General features: G+C 39.7%; 4 protein-coding genes across 4 annotated transcripts in view; 3 read left to right on the forward strand and 1 right to left on the reverse strand.

Annotated features, from left to right (window-relative positions):
- myom3 (myomesin 3) overlaps window positions 1–4012 on the forward strand; it is a 55995-nt gene extending 51983 nt beyond the window's left edge. Inside the window, exons 32-36 of the mRNA XM_056379815.1 lie at window positions 1511–1674; window positions 1805–1841; window positions 2056–2078; window positions 2196–2251; window positions 2466–4012. Of these exons, the coding sequence (XP_056235790.1) occupies window positions 1511–1674; window positions 1805–1841; window positions 2056–2078; window positions 2196–2251; window positions 2466–2735 (550 nt within the window). The 3' untranslated portion in view covers window positions 2736–4012. The remainder of the gene's footprint in view (window positions 1–1510; window positions 1675–1804; window positions 1842–2055; window positions 2079–2195; window positions 2252–2465) is intronic.
- Window positions 4013–4810: 798 nt separating this feature from the next.
- On the forward strand, window positions 4811–6029 carry fabp10a (fatty acid binding protein 10a, liver basic). The gene is made up of 4 exons (XM_056381214.1): window positions 4811–4972; window positions 5203–5375; window positions 5672–5761; window positions 5930–6029. Exons 1-4 carry the CDS (start codon window positions 4906–4908, stop codon window positions 5978–5980), a joined length of 381 nt encoding a protein of 126 aa, XP_056237189.1. The 5' UTR covers window positions 4811–4905; the 3' UTR covers window positions 5981–6029.
- A 1225-nt stretch (window positions 6030–7254) lies between these two features.
- Window positions 7255–12442, forward strand: srsf10a (serine and arginine rich splicing factor 10a). The gene is made up of 6 exons (XM_056380429.1): window positions 7255–7452; window positions 9054–9158; window positions 10070–10173; window positions 10289–10457; window positions 11309–11359; window positions 11439–12442. The coding sequence occupies exons 1-6, from the start codon at window positions 7388–7390 to the stop codon at window positions 11710–11712; spliced, it is 768 nt and encodes a 255-aa protein (XP_056236404.1). The 5' UTR covers window positions 7255–7387; the 3' UTR covers window positions 11713–12442.
- Window positions 12443–12602: 160 nt separating this feature from the next.
- On the reverse strand, window positions 12603–16569 carry pnrc2 (proline-rich nuclear receptor coactivator 2). Its single transcript, XM_056380430.1, has 3 exons — window positions 16366–16569; window positions 15626–15844; window positions 12603–15389 (listed from the first exon to the last, which is right to left on the reverse strand). Exon 3 carries the CDS (start codon window positions 15364–15366, stop codon window positions 14896–14898), a length of 471 nt encoding a protein of 156 aa, XP_056236405.1. The 5' UTR covers window positions 15367–15389; window positions 15626–15844; window positions 16366–16569; the 3' UTR covers window positions 12603–14895.
- Window positions 16570–19770: the final 3201 nt, after the last annotated feature.

The raw sequence follows: 19770 nt of genomic DNA on the forward strand, positions 1-19770 counted from the left end.
TGCTTTATTTGGTTTTTCTGGCATAGGCCCCGCCATACTCCTAGTTGCTGTAGCCTAGTTAGTCTCCGTCGCTGTGAATGCTCCCATCTTTTGCTCCGGCAAAACAATCGTTGCTGGTTGGCGTAAAACCCATTGCCATAGGTGAGCCAGTGCAGGAGTGTCACCACAGACACCACATTTAAAACTCTCTCAAGAAATACACAGAGATTTACCTGGTGCTGATAGGCTTAATCAGCACTGTAACAGATGTTCATTTATATGTACAAGCCCCACACTCCAGCTTTAATCTACTGTGACATTTCTCTTCTTGGTGGCAGAAGTGTAAGACTCCTGATTAAAGTTCAGCCTCTGAAATGCTTATTAAAAATCAACTCATAACAACTTGAAAAGTTCAGTGTCTAAAATGTGACAGTACAGCTAGATCTTGATGTCTCCATGCAGATGTTACTATGTGGCAGCTGGGGGCACATCTGGGCACTGAAACACCTGGTTCATCCTACTTATCTATTATAATCAGCTCAACAGAATGCTGCACATCACATCAAACTCTGCAGCCAAACTTTGTTCGAACCTGAAGTTTCCAAACATCAAATATGTCAGGCTGAATTTTGGGGAAATACTGTATGTCTTACATGATGCACGTGTGAAAAACACAAAGAAACCATGAATTCTTGGATTTGTTTTCCACAGTTGAGAAAATCGAGAACAGGCAGATAGAGAGTATGTTATTGTCACGTTGTTTTTTCCAACCTTAAAAGTATTTAAAGGGAAAATTAGCAATGCTAAGGAGAGATACCAACATGCTCTGAATTTCCATTTTGAGGCAGAGACAGTCAGAGTTTAGCAGTGAGAGAGAAAGTGGAGCTGTTGCATTCGTCTAATTGTTGGACAGAAAACTGTTTGTTAGCTGGTCAGTCTTTTAAAATGCTAAAACATGCATGTGCATTTCGTCAAATTGAAAAATTCTATGATAATAGCTTTAATGCCTTTGCAATTATTTAAAGGAACTACTGTATGTATAGTAAAACATGATTATGACATGCTTATGGGTGTAGCCAGTTTCTTTAGTCAGGCTACTAGCACCATCTGCTGAGGCCTTTAAGAATGGCCACTGAAAATAAATTATAATGCCGAGTGACTGGGATAAAACAGTTAAATATGATTCCAGTCTGAAATGTAACTATAAAAATATTTCCCCTTAATTTTCTTTTCCACCTTTTATGAGTTTCTAACCCTCACTCACTTTCATCTGACTAAAAAAGGTTGGGATTTTGTAAAGATTACCTTGCATTTCAGCAATTATAACTACTAGAAGCTGTGGGCAGCCTAACTCAGGTGCCCGTTTGACCATCTGTATTGGACTAAGGCCAGTACTTTGGTCAAGGGAAAAAGCAGGAAAATACATTTTTTGACGAGGATCTGGCGCATCCAAATGGGGTGAGGGTAACTATATCTGTCTAAAGCATACACAGCAGTATAAAACAGTATATCTGTGCTCCTTGCCCTATAGGGAGAAGAGGATTGACGAGGAAGCCAGGACAAAGACTGGCAGCAGCATGCAGAAGGTCTGGATTGAAATCTTTAACCCAACAGAGAATGATAAAGGCAAATACACCTTGGAAATGTTTGACGGCAAAGAGACACACAAACGGTATCTTGACTTGAGTGGACAAGGTGAGTGGGAATAATATCGAGGTTTACAAGTTTGATTTAAATGGATACCTTGCACAATTCCAGACTGTGCAATTTCAGAGTAAATGTGATTCGATTTTAATCGGTCAGTCTATGTCTTGATCATTTCCAGCCTTTGCTGATGCCTTGCTGGAGTACCAGAGGTTGAAGTAAGTGTGGCAACATATGCACCTAGCATGGCTTGCTGTGACACTAACAGAAAACACAGAGGAGTCAGAGGTAACAGATTGTTTTTAAAAAGACCTACACAGGAGTGGTTGTTTTACTTGAAAACTATTCACTGAACACCATCTGAACTCAGACTATTGTTGCCTGACACTATACAATGTTGTATTGATTTGATGCTTTATTTTCATCCCTCAGGCAAGCGGCCATTGCTGAGAAAAGTGAGTCACAGATTATGTGTTAATCCTGAGAAATTTCTGTTTTACAACAAAGATAAAGACATTTTCACAGTGGATACCAACAGGGAGTTGTCGTTGTTGTTGCTTATTTTGTTTCAGATCGGGCCAAAGTGACAAAAGGTCTTCCTGATGTGGTAGCCATCATGGAAGGCAAGGTATGTCATTGTCAAGAAAGCACTGCAGACACTTCAGTATTACTTGGACACACAGTAATACACATTTACACTACATTGTGACATCGATGTCAATTTTTTGTGTGAAACAGATGTGCATGAATCATACTGTGGTCCAGTTACGTTTTTGCAGATTTGATCCTTTCTATTGCCTATTGTTTAATATTTTCATGACTCCTCTCTGTCCTCTCCTCAGTCTCTGTGTCTGACATGCTTCATCGAAGGTGACCCAGCTCCAGAGATCTTCTGGCTGCATAATGACAGGGAGATCGTTGACCAGGCCCAGTTTACCATCACTAAAGAGTCAAAGTGCAGCTCCATCACTGTCAACAATGTCAAAATGGAAGATTCTGGAAAATACAGCATCTTTGTGCGCAACAAGTACGGTTCTGAGACGGTTGATGTGACTGTGAGCGTGTACAAGCATGGGGAGAAGCCTCCAGCGAATGCAGTGGAGATGGGTTAAAACTGCAAATTGAGTCATAAAGTAATTTCTGCAGGGATGTTGTGATCCTGATAGAGATTTTAAGATAGAGATAGAGCGCTACATAGATGGATAGATTCAATACTCTTGCAGTATTTGCTGCTAACTTTACAGTAAACAACTGGATGTTAGTTAACATTAGCTTATACTAGCTAACATTCACTACCAGCTAAGAATGCTGACTTCTTTCTGACTTCTCTCTTCTCCACTTGTGCTACTGTTGTACAACATATACTATATTTACCTTATCTGATAATTGGCTACAGTGACCATGCTTCAAGTGCTCACGAAGCAGCTGTCAAACAAAAAAAAAACTGCAGAAGCCTCAGCTACTGGACTGAGCTTTTGGTGAATCAAATGTGTCATCTGTTTGTTTGTGAAATGAATAAAGCAAATTCAGTAATACATTTTCACTGGTGTATTATTTTTATTGGCACTTACTGTTTCATCATCATATTTATTCCATGACTTTAATTCCAATTTATGATCAAATATTGTTGCAAATGTGGACTTCAGCTTTGTATATGATTTTGCGAGCAGAAATTATGTCTTGCACTTAGGCCATGTTGATTTTGTGGTTTGTACACATCGACACAGAAAAGAAGGAACTACTAGTACAATGGTGTACAGTATCCAACTTCTTTAGATACTGATCACATGCATTCATAAAGAGCAGATCACCATAATCCAATAAAGGTAAAAAAAAAGTTGCCATAATCAAGTGTGAGAGAGAAACAGGGTCTGTTTAATAAACTTGCAAAACTGTTGCTTTGCCTTTATGGGGTATTGACTTTGGCTGGACATCCGCTCGCTGACGGGCGGGGGACATCTAGTCCAGGACATCATCGCAGACCGTGGGCTAGACTTTCTTTGTTTGGCCGAGACATGGCAACAGCCCAGCGACTTCTCCCGGCTGGTTGAATCCACTCCTAGTGGATTTGTTTACGTCTGTCAACCCCGTGGCTCCGGTCGGGGAGGAGGTCTCGCGATAATTTACCGCGACAAGTGGAAAGTCTCGCCGGGGTCTGTGCCCGTCTCCAGCTCGTTTGAATCCACTGTCTGCGAGCTGTTTGGTCCCACTCCAACCATCATTGCTACTGTCTACTGTCACTTTTGTATTGTTTTTATTTGTATATTTCATTTTTATTGTTGTTAATTAATTCTTAATATGTTTTTAATCTCAATTTGTGTAACTGTGTACGGTGTCCTTGAGTGCCAAGAAAGGCGCCTTTAAATAAAATGTATTATTATTATTATTATTATTGAGAGTAGTGATGTTTCTTTAATTTTAGCATTAGGCTGCAAGATAGTAAAATGTGAAAAATTGAAGGGGTCTGAACACTGCTTACTTTAAAAGCAAACTGTCCGTAGTGTCAATAACCCTATAACCAGGTCCCAGTCAGTCAGGTAGATTCACATGAGGAGGTTCAACAGCAAAGAGGGAAGCTTGCAGACGTGAATGAAAGTTCATTTAAGCTCTCATGTTAAATGAAATACCCTAAATAAAATACATGTAAATGTGGCTTATAGTATCTCAAATGAATCAATTAAGCATTTTCTACTTTTGATCCTTTAGGTTACCATCTTCAAACTCCACCCTGAGCTCTGTAAATCTTACAATAAATGACGATTATGTTTTATATGTTGTTCATGTGCTGACTGTTTTCTGTGCCATCTGCATCCTGTCTTTCATCTATCACAAATAACAACAATACCAAAAGGCAGCATGTAAACAATTGTCTTTTTAATTTTACAATAAACCATATTTCTGCATGCAATGATAAACATAAAATATGTACATATATAAATAATATATATAGATAATATGAATATAAAATAGAACAGGAAATATGCACATATTTCCTATCAGTGAAGCTCTTGAATACACTCAGTGTGAATACATTTGAAATTCATATTCAGTGAAAGTTGCCGTTTGGCCAAACAGGAGTGAGTGAACTTCAGGTTGTTCAAACAGCAGTGATTACTACACAGGGGTTTGTTACTCATTACACACAGCAATGGAACCCGTTTGCCTGCTAGTATAAGACGGTTTGGGGGCACATCCACATTCTCCACATTGTGTTGAGCTTCGCACAGCTGTCTCAGCCTCCAGCCCGCTTTGGTGAAGGTGATCCCAGACCTTCTAGAAAACATGGACTTCAATGGAACATGGCAGGTTTACGCTCAGGAGAACTACGAGGAGTTCCTCAGGGCAATGGGTGAGAAAAAGACGAGGGCCTGCAAGGCTTGGCATATAAAGAAAAACTACATTTGGTAACTAAAGACAAAGTGGCTATTTTGACTCTGTTAAAACCTCCTTCCCTGACCCTAATATCTTTTGTAACAACAAAGACAACATAGCTTTGCAGCCCAGAGATTGATCAGTCCTTACTTTTAAGTTCCACTGTGAAAGAAGTAACTAAAACAAAAACTGTACTTTTCTCAACAGAACTCCCAGAAGATATCATCAAGCTGGCCAAGGACATCAAGCCAGTTACTGAGATCAAGCAGAGTGGCAATGACTATGTTGTCACCTCCAAGACCCCTGGAAAGTCTGTGACCAATTCCTTTACCATTGGCAAGGAGGCTGAAATCACCACCATGGACGGCAAGAAGCTCAAGGTTTGTCATTCTAATTTGCCCTTTATTTTGCAAGAAATATAGCTTTTGAAAACTACTTGTATGTATCAGTCTTTCCTATATATTTTTGTGAAGTAAAAATATTTAAAGCAAAACTTATTTTCTGAAAAAGTCTTAATAATGAGCCTGCGAGTGTGCAATGTCACGGAAACTCCACTAATGATGATAATGTTGCACATGTAACAGTGTTTTGTTCTGGTTTCTTTTTTGGGGGGGGGGGGGGCTGAACCTGTTTTTGGGGATTCATGATATGTATTGTCTCCTCCTCTGACCCCCAGTGCATCGTCAATCTGGAGGGTGGCAAATTGGTCTGCAAGACCGGCAAGTTCTGCCATGTCCAAGAGCTCAAGGGAGGAGAGATGGTTGAGGTACAGTGTGTCCTACCAGAATTCCCTCTTTCTTGCACACATCTGAAATCAAAATCAAAATTGACTTGCTGTTTAATGGCTCACCTTGATGTATCATCAGCTTAAATAATGTAATTTATCTCCTGTCCATATATTAAACGTGTTTACTTTTCTCTTATGCCTTTTCAGACATTGACCATGGGCTCAACAACTCTCATCAGGAAAAGCAAAAAGATGTGAACTTGGCAGTGAAGTAACCAATGTCTAATAAAAGTGTTGCTTGATAAGAGTGGTTTGTTTCATCATTCTGTGCAAATGCCCACACATGCCTCTTTTTGCACTGGCCTACCCTGCTCTACACCTGACATCTACTGTATAAAGATATATGAATTAAACTAAAAGTGAACTAGATCTTTGCAAAGAAGCATTATAGCAAAGGTTTGTTATAGTTTGATGCCAAACTAGGTGTATTGAGACCCCTATTGGTGCTGAGTGAGTGCAGAGTATATAGGCTACAGGTTTCAGAAAGTCTTTAAAAAATCATGCAGTTCCCTGAAATAACGTAGGCTATTCAAAAGTTTTCAATTTCATTCAGAGGGTTCTTGAATATTTTTTCTAGGCTGCTGTAGACACTCACTAGGAAGCTTGTCAACTTGTGATGAATGTAGTGGATTTTACCCAAATTTAAATCAAAAAATAATTATTTTTTAACTGGTTAATCAATTCATATTTTTTGTGTTGCTTATATGGGTCCAGGCATGGATTGATTATAAGACAATGGGGCCCTAGGCATAGACAAGTAAAAGGTCCCTGCATGTTCTGTATAGGACCACCAGACTCACAAACTTAGTGGTTGTTTTGCATCTATTTGGGGTCATTTTACATCTCTTTGTGATTGTTATTTGTCTCTTTGTGGTGGTTTTACATATCTTTGTAGTTATTTTGTGTCTCTTTGGAACAGTTGTGCCTATCTTTGTAGTCTTTTAATTGAGCTTTGACTTAAAAAAAAAAAAAAAAGTATTAACAGCTACTTCATACAAAGGCTCTGACCCAGGGCCCCAAGGGGTCAAAGGGCCCCCTGGGCTCCGTCTTCATTACTTCATATATGGTTACGTGAATTACATTAATACTCAAAAGTTTTGGGATAGTATGACAGAAGGAAGATACTTGCATGAAATAAAAAATAAAGTAGGAGTGGTGACTTGAATAGTAAACTTTCTATCATAGGGGAACATCCAACTAGCTATTGTAATCCGTGTCAAGAAACAGAGACAGGAAAGCATTTCTGATTTTTATAGTGATTTCATGCAAGGAACAGGAAAGAATGGCTACAGAAGATGGGCTACAAGAGGCAATGATCAGTGGGAGCCAGTGTTAGAGATCTGCACGAGTGTGGGGAGATGGTTAGAGGGAGAGAATGGATATTCGGGTTTAAAGCCAGAGGGAGGCGGTAATGGCACTTTAAGGATGCCAACAACTCCCAAAGAAGAAGAGTGCCTCCGTAGCAGCGCGTGCGCAGTGTGACGAAAACGCTTCGACCACGTAGCTACTAGCTAGTATTAGCTGCAGCAAAGCATCAGGGTTTGTGAGAAACAGCTGTAATAAACAAATTCACGGCCGCCAATTTGTTGAAACGGGCCGTTGAAAATGGCGAGGTACCTGAGGCCTCCTAATACCTCTCTCTTCGTTAGAAACATCGCTGACGAATCCAGGTATGTGTCATTTTTAACCCTGCTAGCGTGTATGTAAGCATGGTCAAGCTAACGGAATGCTAGTTAGTTAGCAAACATATGTGCTACCACCAAAATGGCTAACTAGGAGTGATCCCAAACAAGGAGACAAGAGTATGTGTATCTATTTTTAACCGAAAATTGCTCCAGATAACTATTACAGCTATCATTAACAAATTTCTTTACATAAGATGATAATATCTAGCAAACGAGAATTCGAAAGATTGTTGTTGCATCTTAAGTTTTAGCAAGTTGCTTTATATACAGCGCATAAATCCATGCTCTAGTGTTACTGCAACAATTGCGTGATATTTTTGTTTGAAGTGAGTTACTTGTATGCAAAATGAGCTAACTGCCGGCCAGCAAGTTTATTTTTCACCAGTGTCTTTTAATTAACTGGCTAATTGAAAGGTTTCATATGTGAACAACCAACACGGTCTTTGTGCACTTCAACATCTGTTGATACTTTACTTGTATTGCATAGTTCCCGGTTCACAGCATAGCCATCAGGTCCCAGCAACTCATTGGGTATTTTCCAACAATGTCTTGGACCCGATTAATTTAATTTCAGACCACAATTTCTTGGGAGTTGATGTTTGAATTTTAACAGCCAGTTAATTTAGAATTTGATGTAGAATTGTGACACCACTGTGGGCTGTTGTTGCCTGGGAACCCATTGAAAACATTTGGTTGCCTTGACAATAGCATGCAGTTTGTGACATAGTGCATTTTGTAATTACAGCTTATCAAAATGAACATGTTGTATTTGCTCTGATGTATAAAACTGAAATTATACAATGCACAGAAGTTCACGCACATCATAAAATAAATAGTCTATCTCTTTCCTCAAGTGGTATCTACCCCTGAAGATAGTGAAGATAGTTTGGGATGTATGTGCCAGGGTTTTTAGACTCATGCTACCAACTCAAACAATGGATTATAATACAATTCTGTGCTTGATGCACTCAAAATGTAAAAAACTAAAAAGTTTTGTAAACCATGCTCTGAATAGTTTTAAGTGGAACTGTTTTCTACACAGGAAATACTTACCAACAATTTATGTACATAATTCCGGTTGCATGAGATAGTTTCACCACTGTGCCACTGTTATTTGACATTGACCCCAAAGTGTACGCATGTCCAAAATACTTTAATTGCTAACAGATGAGAGATAGTAGACAGTCCACAGAACACAGCAACCACTGGCACACTTGACAAGTCTTTCTGTTACATCTATGACCTTTTCTTGCTGCTTCTTTTCCAAGACTTTGACTAGAGATGTTACTGTATTGCCTGGTTAACCCTTGAAACTTTGTCGTCCCTTTGAATTGATAATGCATGTCATTTCTGGGTTTTATGGCTGCTGTGGATGTGTTAAATTGAATTTCTGGGGTTTTATTTGTACAATTACACCTTTAAATGAGACTTCCCTTTGAAGTGGGAAAGTGATAACATTTGTGTGCCAATAAGTATTGTCATATGCTGTGCTGGCACCTGTACTTGTGTATACCTTGCACTCTGGGCTCCAGCTAAATTGATATGGTAGCCAGCAGAATAAATGTGCTTGTTTCATGACACTTTAGGCCAGAGGATTTACGACGTGAGTTTGGTCGTTATGGGCCTATTGTAGATGTCTACATTCCACTTGACTTCTATACACGGCGACCAAGAGGATTTGCTTACATTCAATATCCTTTATTCCTTTAATTTTGAAATGGCGTTTTCACTGATGAATCATAAAGTGTCTAAATCTAACTATCTGGCTACAGTGACACCTGACCTGACATTTATTTTTTTTGAGGGGTCACTTTTGTTTCAGAAATGTTTATCCCATTGCATGGGAATGTTTTTATGTAATTTTATTTTTAAGTGTTATTTGTTATCTAGTATACTGTATTCAAATTTAAACCTATTCCTAACCAATATTTCCTCTGTTGTTGCCTTAGAATGGTAAAGATACTGTTCTGGAGACCCCACACCAAAGAAAGTTGAAAGGCGGTTGTAGAGTAGATTCAAGCCAAAGACACCCAGGCGACAAGCAATAGTGGAATTGGGAAAATAAAGAGAGAGCAAAAGCATGAAGATACAAAGAGGAGAAAAGAGAGCACCCAGGCTTCCATTTGTCTACCAAAGGGAGGAAAAGCAAAGTGTTTATTGGGCAAAGACAAGCAGGAAACCTCAAGTTCTTCTGCCAAGACAATAAAGATCAAGCTGAAGGTCAAAGGTCAAGCATGTTAAAGGTAACAAGCCAAACTTTTTGTATCCTACCGAATCTGATCACCATCAATATTTGTCTTGTCTTGACAATCTGAAATCACAAATGGGCCTGTTGATTCAGTTTTATGTTATTGTAATTGCAGTAGGTATCACTGAAGACAATAAGTTATGAATTAAAAAATTATGCCAAGAGAATGAATTATTATAATTTTTACTGTTACCTGAAATAACTGATTATTCGTCACACAGATCCAGAAGCTGTGTGTTTTCATTTGGAGCTTTCAACTTGTTTTGCAACCTTTTCTTTGTAATTGTTGTGCATGTGTGAAGCCTTCTGTCCCAGCTATCCAAAAAAAAAAAAAAGACCTTAACAACACAGCATGTTTGAAGATGTTCGGGATGCAGAAGACGCTCTTCACAACCTGGACCGTAAGTGGGTTTGTGGACGTCAGATCGAGATCCAGTTTGCCCAGGGAGACCGCAAGAGTATGAACAATCTGCATTCCTATTTAAGCATAGCAACTTTAATGTTTCATGCAACTTTGTTTTGGAAATACAATTTATTGATACCTAATGTTTGTATATAAATTTGCCCATCAAGCCCCTAACCAGATGAAGTCCAAGGAGCGTCATTCCCCACGCAGTTTCTCCCGCTATGATGATGATCGGGATAGCCGGCGAAGACGATCTCGGAGCCGCAGCTATGATCGCCGCAGGTCCCGGAGCCCTTCCTATGAACGCCGCCCTCGGAGGTCTGAGAGCCCTAGAGAGTGAGTTGTTGGCAACCTTGCTATATATACAACCTAAGATTCCTAAATTTTTTATTAGAACCTGTGATTTCTGGTGCTGCAAAGCTGTGCTGTATCAATCAATGTAAATTAGTCTGCTTAAGGATAACTATGTGCTAAAAAGTGTATAGTAATTAGGGGTATCAAACCTGAATACTTTAACAAAGTACCAGCCAAAATGTGTCCATAGCATCAAGTATCAAGTTGGCATTGAATGCTTGGTCAGATTCTTAGGAAATATCAGATCAAAGAATAAGTGAACAAATCAGTTCTAAATCAGGTAAAAAAAAATTTTACTTTAGACTATATTTAATTCAGACTTAAGTTCCTTATAAAACAGATGCTTTGAGCACGTTTACATATTTTGTTAAAAGAAAAGAAAAGAGGATTAAAGCGCCAGAAGATGTATTTAGTCAATACTGAAATACTGTGTCGTATTGGCAAAGTCGTTTAAAAGTTTTAAAGGGTCCCCAAGAAAGGGTAGTGTATTTAAGACTTTTTGACAGACCCACCACAACTTGGACACCTAAACACAAAAAAATAATTTTCATTTAGATGGAACTCTCATTTCATGATTTGTTGGACGCCATAGTCCTTTTTCTGAGTGTTATTTGTCCCATTGTAAGACAGTCTATGCAGGTTTCATGTGATGTGAGAAGTTCCTTCTCAATCTTTATTCTGATTATTTGAACCGGGAACTGGTTTAAACCAGTAGTGTCAGTGAATGAGTATGACGCCATACAAAGCCTACTTACATGAACCCATTGTTCTCATATCCTGGCAATATTGCTGGTTACACCCTGAAAAACTTGTTATTTTTGTTTCCTTTACAGATCTCGGTCCTACAGTCGACACAGACGTAGCAGAAGCCATGAAAATGACAAGTAGGATCATTTGTTATCTTGCAGTTATTAAATAATAAGGATTACTCTCTTATGATTAATAATAATTTTATCCCACCAGGTACAGAGGTCCTCCCCGTGATCATCACAGAGCACACCATGAACCAGGCTCACGAAGCCGCTCCGCATCCCGCTCCCCTTCACCCTCCAGATCCAGGCCCAAAGGTAAAAAGAGCCAGTCCAGGTCCCACAGCCCCACTGAAGATTTCCACCCAACCTCAAGCTCCCAGAAACAGTCAGTGGGACGATCTCCATCCCGCTCCTACTCTAGATCCATGTCTCGGTCACGCTCTCGCTCCAGGTCCTGGGCTGGACGCAAGTCTGGAGGTCACTGACTGCCTGGTCTTCCAAAGCCCTCTATTTATCAGTCTAAGGATGTTTCTGTTCAGCTTTCAACCTATGATAACTAGAGTGTTATGCTCTATATTTTCATTTGTTTATCATCACATTATGGTTGCCAAAGGAAGGAGCAGTAGCAGGAGCGGAGATATTTTTTCAAGCATATTCAGAAAAGCTTTTTGTTCTTAAGTGAGTCATGAAAGCACAGCTGATCCCTGGAAAGTTTTGCCAGGTTGTCTTTTTTGGACTTGTGTAATGTGGGTTTTTGAAGGTGGCGATAATGTTGCGGTTTGGCTTTGCCAATATTTTTTTTACTGAGTTAGCAATATTTAGATTCATACGTTTGTTAATACAATGCCTGTCTCAGTTTGATATGTTATGTGAACGTGAATAAAAATGTAATTGAACTTCAGGCCAGTATTACCAATATTTGTATTTAAGTGCCCCAACCATACAAGCCTGGTTCCAGGGGCACTGATACAACAGGCAAGCTGTATACTGTAGTAGCAGTTTCTGTAGTTACTATGGCAATGGAAGATAGATGGAAGGCAGTCAGTTGTTACCTGATACTTGATCCAATATTTCATGTGACAGTATGTTCAAGGTGAGCTGCACTCGTTTACCATGTACTTCAGTGAGTGAGTCAAAGTCAAGTGTTCCTTAGTAGTTATCATTTTAATGGTTTTACTTGGTTTGCTTTATCAATAAAGAAATAAATTCTCTCTATTTTTTGAACATCTAACTTATACTGCGACTAGGATAGTAAAGGCATGAGAGTTCAGATTGCCATAATTGGTTTTGATGGTAATTAAAGGCCTACTCTTGGACTACACACAGCATATATTGCACTAAACACAATTAGAAGATACTCAAACACAGACAAAAGTGGGGGGAGGGGGTAGGGGTTTATTTTTTTTTTGTCATCAAATTCAGAGAAATTTGCTTTTCTTTTTACAATTCATACCAATCTTTAAAACGGGGCATATTACTTTTCCATTTCTTCGTGACATTCTATCAGGGGGACAAATTCATAGCCAATTCATTACAAGTTTAGTTTACAAATTTAGAATAAGGAGACTCTGCTATGCATGGCTCAATCAGGGCAGGAAAGAAAATCTACATGAACAACCAATAGAAGGTAATACTTAAACAGCATGGGGCCAAATTCAATTGTCAGCTGGCGGAAGAACAGCAGAGAATTGAAAGTGGTTCTGATAAAAACATTTGGTCAATTTGTGGTATTGCCACCTAATGAATATAGTTTTGTCATGGTTTCAACTTAGGCACAAACAGGTCAACTCAAGATTAAAAGCATCAGGCTTACCTACTGAAAGCACATTCAGAACTCAAATGCATACATATGCGAGTCTCCTCAGATCCAATTGATATTTGTTGCAATCTTAATTTGCACTTAGCATCTTTCACCCTACACTGCATAATACAAAACAATAAAAAACATGTGCAAGATCTCTGGAAAGATAACAGTGCAGGGTACTGACAAATGCTATAGGCAGATTTTTTTAACAAAAATATTCTTCAGTATTGAAGTCAAGACATGTCCTTAGCATGTCTTATACATTCAGTGTTATTACTAAAAATACTTTTGTCAGGCAGGCCTCAAACTTGGTCTGCAAATGTACATATGCTACAAGTACTTTATACATTTCATTATTTACATGGCTCTTGAACTCACTAACAAGCTCATACTTTGTTTTGTCATCTTTAGGATGGCCATATACAGCTCCAATTCTGCAAAGGGAAAGCAAATAGCGCCTCAATAGGAGGACTGAATCACAAAAATAGAGAATCCATAGGGAGATAGTCATTTACGCCTCCATTTCAATAGCATCCTGGTCTGTAACTTATGAAAAAATTTGATTGCAGTGCAAGAGGGTAAACAAGAGGCAGAGACAAGAGGCCACAGGTGCCTGTTGATTATGGTGTGGTCAAACAGACTATTTTGTAAACACAAACACCAGCCTCCTGCCTCGTGTTGAGTCCCTTGGGCCACTTCACTTCAGAAACCTTCCTCAGCTCTGCCTTACCTTGCTTACAAGTGCTCGCAGCAAACAGGACCATGTCATGTGTCTTAGAAAGTGAAACTCAATTGCCACAAATCTAAGCCTGGCCCTCTTCCGCACGTTCAAGCTGCAGCACTGTCCTTAATAGGCAGAAACTGGGGAACAATAACAGTGCTGTTTGGACAGTTAAAAGGGTAACCCTGGGGACTCTAACCCATTCACCTCTTTGGCTGGCATGGTCAAAGTGGCAATGCCAACCACACATAGAGGATGTCTAAAGTAAGAAAGAAAAAATTACTGCAAAAAACATTGCTTTGGTTACACACAGCACTTCATACATGTTTCAACCACAACAAAAAGGACTTGTACAAAATAATGCTTTGATAGAGTGTTGTGGGCCTTAGACAAGTGCAACTCCTATAGTGCATGTGCGCACAGCGCAATAAAAAAAAGGTACAGGAGTTGCCAAGCCAAGACCCGTGTGCCATGGTCTCTTATTACCCTTCAGTTTGAGGTTATACTTTTGACCTGTACTTACTGACTACAGCTTATTATCTACAGTAAGATAGCTTTTTTCCCTGCAGAATTGCAGTTGAATGTCTTTTCTGACCCAAACAAGGAACTTAACACATAAGAGTGGTGGGCCCTTTTCATAAAATGCTACAAATGTGAGTTTGCTTTAGCACCTGAAGCTTCAGAAGTGACTCCAAAGGCTGTCATGAAACTTATGTAAATAAAAAGGCTAGTCTGTCCACACAAATGGACTGTAAAAGTGATGGGAACTTACCTGACCTATTCTATAACCCTTGTTTGGAAAAGAAAAACACACTCAATCTGCTTTGACAGCCAACATTAAAAAGAACAAAACAAAAGTACAAAGGATATCCAGTTTGTCATTCATCACAGACTCCATTAAAGGCATCACCGACCAACAAGGCTGCAGGGCTGTAATATTTTGAAATATTGGTTTTAAAAAAGGGTATAAAAATCAGAAGCAACATATCGCTGCAAATGCCTCCTAACCCTTAAGGTAGTCAATCTAAAAAACAGCTAAAAGTATTACAGCACTGCAGTGTTCCTGGTGGGTGGGTGCCTTCAATAGAGTCCCAGTTCGTGCATTGGCTTTTTTTTTTAAACTATCAAGTGTGGGTATCCCTCTTAGGCCTGCACTTTGAGGAGGCTCTTGAGCTGGAAGGCCATCATCTCCCTGTTGTCGCAGGAGCCCATTGGGAAGGACACCCAGTGACTGGGGGGTTTGGGCAAAACGCTGGGCGAGGGTGGCTCACTGAACTTAGGCCCTGCGTAGCTCGGACTTCCCTGGGTGGCCAGGAGCGTGTTGAGGTGAGACACTGCACCCTCCCAGTTCTGATCATAGTTGGTGGCAAAACGGACAGAAGCATTTTTCTCTGCAGACGCGGCCTGCCGCGCCTCTGGAGACCTATGGTAGGCTGCGCCTTTGTCACTCCGGCGGTGGCCATGATGGTGAAGGCTCCCTGCCCCTCCTGCAGATGCTGCTGCTCCGTTCTGGTCACGGCTTCTCTGCTTAGCCCGGCCAAGTTGATGGTTCTTCTTGGGCAAAGGGCGCTCAGGGTGGGAAACTGGAATGTTGTACCTCTCTCCACCTCCCATACTGCTTTTGCACTATGTGTCACCTACACGATGAGAAAATATCATTACTTAATATTTTTAATTGAATAATCTTGGAACATATTGCGATCCACACATTAAAATGATATGCTATTTATCTGCACCACTGCTAATGCCTAATCCGTCAGCACGCACGGTTCCACCTCAATGAAAACAAGTACAGACTACGTGCAGAAACACCAGACAGGCCTGCGTCTCCCCTCCCCCACACACAGCCCGGAGCAAAACAGCCCCCGCTCACCTCTTTGTTGTCAGAAAGTTGATGAAGCAGAGATCTCTCTTCAATCGTTCGCCTCCAATCGGGCCCCAGGTCCTCGAAGTAGTTTTCTGTCTACTTCTCGCTGCACGTTTGTGTCCAGCAAGGTCTGAGGTTTTCATGTGCCAATGAGCGTTGTTTTCCCGTGGAGCCGAGCTGAACATCAATTCACCTCGGCGCACGATGCTCCAAGAAGTCTTAGACCTTTTTTGGGGGGGCGGAAATATCAATTAGAAATACAAAGTAGACAACCCAAATCCGTGTTCAAATGCTCTTTGTTGCTGTTCTTTGTTTGCTGTCGATGAACAGCGCACTCTGAAACGTATTTCTGGGTGCGTCATTACGTCCTGTACAGCAAAAGACACCAATAAACGACAAAACGCCCGCTAACCATCTTTTCATGGAAATAATATCAGCGTATAGAAAACTGCTGGCATTAAAACAAAATGTTGCATAAGCAAACTGTGACGTTATCGCACTTCTACTTGTGCGCGTCAGACTAGGCTTAACTGCAGTCTCTTTGTCCTACCAAATGGCTTAGCCAATATATTAAGCATATAAACTACGTTGATATTAACAATCTCGACCCAGGTGACCGTTGGTTACTGCTACTGGTTCAATAAATAACACGTACACAATTTGGGTCACAATACTTTTGGCACGGAACCAAAACAAAGGAACAGTGAGCTCAATATGGCGACGAGGCATAAAACTGCTTCACTTACCGACTTCTTCAGGCTCGGTTGTTGAAGCCTTTCGTCAAAAGAAAAATATGTAAATAGCCTCTGAAATCTCACGGCGGACTATGTAGTAAGTACAGCAAGCTATATTTCTTACAAATCCGTCACCTTCGAGTATTATGTGGTGGTAAAAGTGGCCGTAAACAGACGCCACTTCTCTCTCCCGACTCCGTCTGAATTGCAACAAAATGGAATCTACAGCAGAGATATGTAGCTCGTTCTTGCCCAGATCTGACCAATCGCACATCGAGTACAAACTGAACGACCAATCAGCAAAGAGACAGACAGACGCAGTCACGCCTGTTGCCAGACTGGTGACGTCAATCGCCAACCCACCTCTCCTGTCCTTTGTTGGGGTATGTAGTGAGAAATTAAAAGAAAACAACCGCTTTCAATCAGTAAAACCCCACAATTTTCAAACTACATTACATGTGAAGTGAGCCTGATGTTATATACAACATCGTAAGAAGGTTTAGGGTAACAATAGGGATAGTTTGGTGTTATGTAATGTCAATTGCTTGTTCAAATAACTAGGTAAACACGTCCATAATTTTGATGTATTGACGTACTTAATACTTTTTCTGAAAGAAGAAAACAGGTTCGTCGAGGCATACTTCCTATTTCCGTGAACTAAACCTGTTTTGCTGGGTTGAAACCACAGTCTGGTTGAAACAGCTGCAACAGGCTGTGATGATAACAGCTCGTCTGTAGCTGCCCATCCCCCCACCTCTTCTGCCCTCTTGTTAAAACAAAACCTTGACCATTTTACTGAAACCCGTCATTTAGACCCAGTGATTGAGAGTAACTACCTACTTTTACTACTTAGGCTAATTTACAATTTTGAGCTGCTAATTTTGTGTTTTAGGCTACTTGAGTATTTCAATGGTATGCTAATTTATTCCTCTACTCCACTATATTTCAAGGGACAATTTTAGTCCACATTTATTTTCAACTACTTTTCAGATTAATGTAGAGTAATTCAGAGTAAATGAGTAGGCTACCACATAGATGTCGTAGATCTGTAGCAACATGTGGTCAAGTCATTAAGGGTAAATGAGTGTGAACCTTCCTCCCTACAATGTTTTGTTGAATTAACCTAGTGTCACACACACCACACATGGTTTACAGTGGACTCCAGTATTCTTGAGAGCAGATGTGTATGGCGTTACTAAAAACAAAGGAATGAACAATAGCTGATAATGTTAAAAATAATTATTTAGATGCATGACATGCATCTCCACTTAATTTAAAAGTTAAGGAAACATTTTGAGCCATTTCAGATAACTGAACTCTGGAATTATGTGTTAAGTGGCTGAATCTGGTTTTAAACAGTTTAACTTTAACTTATAATTTGGCCTTTGTGACATTTGACCTGAATTATTGTGTTACACTGGGGTACTTCACTTATTTCTTTAAATTTCAGTTTTCTACTTTCTTACAGCAGCAACTTAATTTCATGTTTGAAAATGCTGTTCTTACTTTCCTCTTAGCCTTTTAAAGACATTACCAGTGGCTTTTGTACTGTAACGTCTTCCAGCAGGTTTTATGGGAGCCTGCTAGTCCAATTCTGAAGAATACAAAACAACTACTGTGACTGATTAACACAAAACAAAGTCCACAGACCACGGTCAATGTTACCTTCCCTACCCTGTATGAAGTCTGGATTTTAAAAGAGTTGCACAACACAGTGTGTCAGCCGGTGCTCACAGCTAAAGGCCATGGCAGGACACTCCCCAAAGCAAAGCAACATGTGAAGGGGGTTGTGCCCATAAAGAGTCAGCTATGTATGGAAAGTAGGTCACTGAGAGGCTTCTGTAGGTCGTACAGAACGTAGAAGATTTACAACTTTCCATATTTGACCGGTTGCAAAAGCTTAGAGTGTAAACAATTCATAGACATAAGGAATGTATCGTAGCATCATGGAAAGTGTAATAGAAATTCTTTAAAAGGAAAAGCTGTACAAAAGTTGCCAGTTTCATTCACAATGGCATAGATAATTGATAGCCTCTCTTGGTCCCTCTTTCTCTGTCTTGGCCATTTGCAGTAGATATTGGGTGTAAAAAAGTCAAAAGGAAATGATGAACATCACATGAATTTGAATAGCCTGAAATGTGTTGCAAAACACACCCACAATGTGAAGTTGGAAAGAACGGAAGTAGAAATGGTTTCACACCACTCAGCAATAAGCTGGGCCAATATCAAAGACAGTTTACACTTACAGCAAACACAGTCAAAGGAAATCTTTTCTTTGTTACCACTTTTTTTTAATTTATTTTTTCCCATTTGGTTTGGTGGGCCACTTTCTCAAAAACAGACAGTACCCTGAATACACTCGTGCAAGGAACACACTCCATGATTACATAGCTGTATACAATCTATTCTAAAAACCACTCAAGATGTCCCCAAATCTCTGTTTTTAAAACATTAAACTTTCAATTGGCGGACTGGCAACACAAATACAGACCCAATGCCAATACGTACCACTTATACCCCATGGCTGCATAAGAAAGAATGAATAAATGAGCTTAGTATTTCAGTTTCACCTACCTACAACAAGGACAAGCGGCTGGAGAATCAACCTTTTTATTGGCCGACAGCACAATGATAAAGTTGTTGAATCACTCACTCAACATTTTGAATTTGAGGTGCTGAGATGTCTGGCCTTCTAACTGTCTTCTAGCTGTCTTTCTAACACAAAATGCCTTTAACACATTTTGAAATTCCCAAACAACACACTTGATGTGTTTTCAACTTCTCTTTGATGGAAGACACTAAGAGGCTTTGAGAAAACTTTGTTGTTCCTTACATCAGTACAAGCAGAGCCTTAACTACCATTGAGGACACTGAGTTCAAGTCTTTGACAGTTATAGCACTTTCTTCTTCACTATTGTAGACACTATATTTTTGACTAGGTGAAAAATGCCATGCAAAAGCATTCAGTCCTTTATTTGAAGTAAAAAGAAGGGAGCAATTTATATTATGGGTCTGAAATTTCCCAAGGCATTCTTTGGAAAGAACAGTGTAATCTGATCTTAATTACAGGGTAAATAAACAATGCTCTGAGTCAATTCAGTTAGAGTTGTCTTTACGAACAGATGCTTACTTTTGTTTGTGTCCTTAAAATAACTGCTCTGTTTAATTTAAATCCAGTAGAAAACAAAAATGATCAAATAACTCAATCATTAAAATAAAACCAAAAGTATTTGGGACTTGGATTCATGACATCAGAATTTTACAAAATCCTACAGCTCTGAGTACAAGTACATGTCAAGACAAGTCCTTAATACCCTTTAAAATGTTACTGTTTACTAGGCTACTTGAATATTGCCAATGGAAATGGAAAAGGAAAAAGAAATAAAAGCTTTTATTATTGTAAATTATTTAAATGGA

Source organism: Seriola aureovittata, chromosome 7 (genome assembly GCF_021018895.1).
Source record: "Seriola aureovittata isolate HTS-2021-v1 ecotype China chromosome 7, ASM2101889v1, whole genome shotgun sequence".
NCBI classification, from domain to species: Eukaryota; Metazoa; Chordata; class Actinopteri; order Carangiformes; family Carangidae; genus Seriola; species Seriola aureovittata.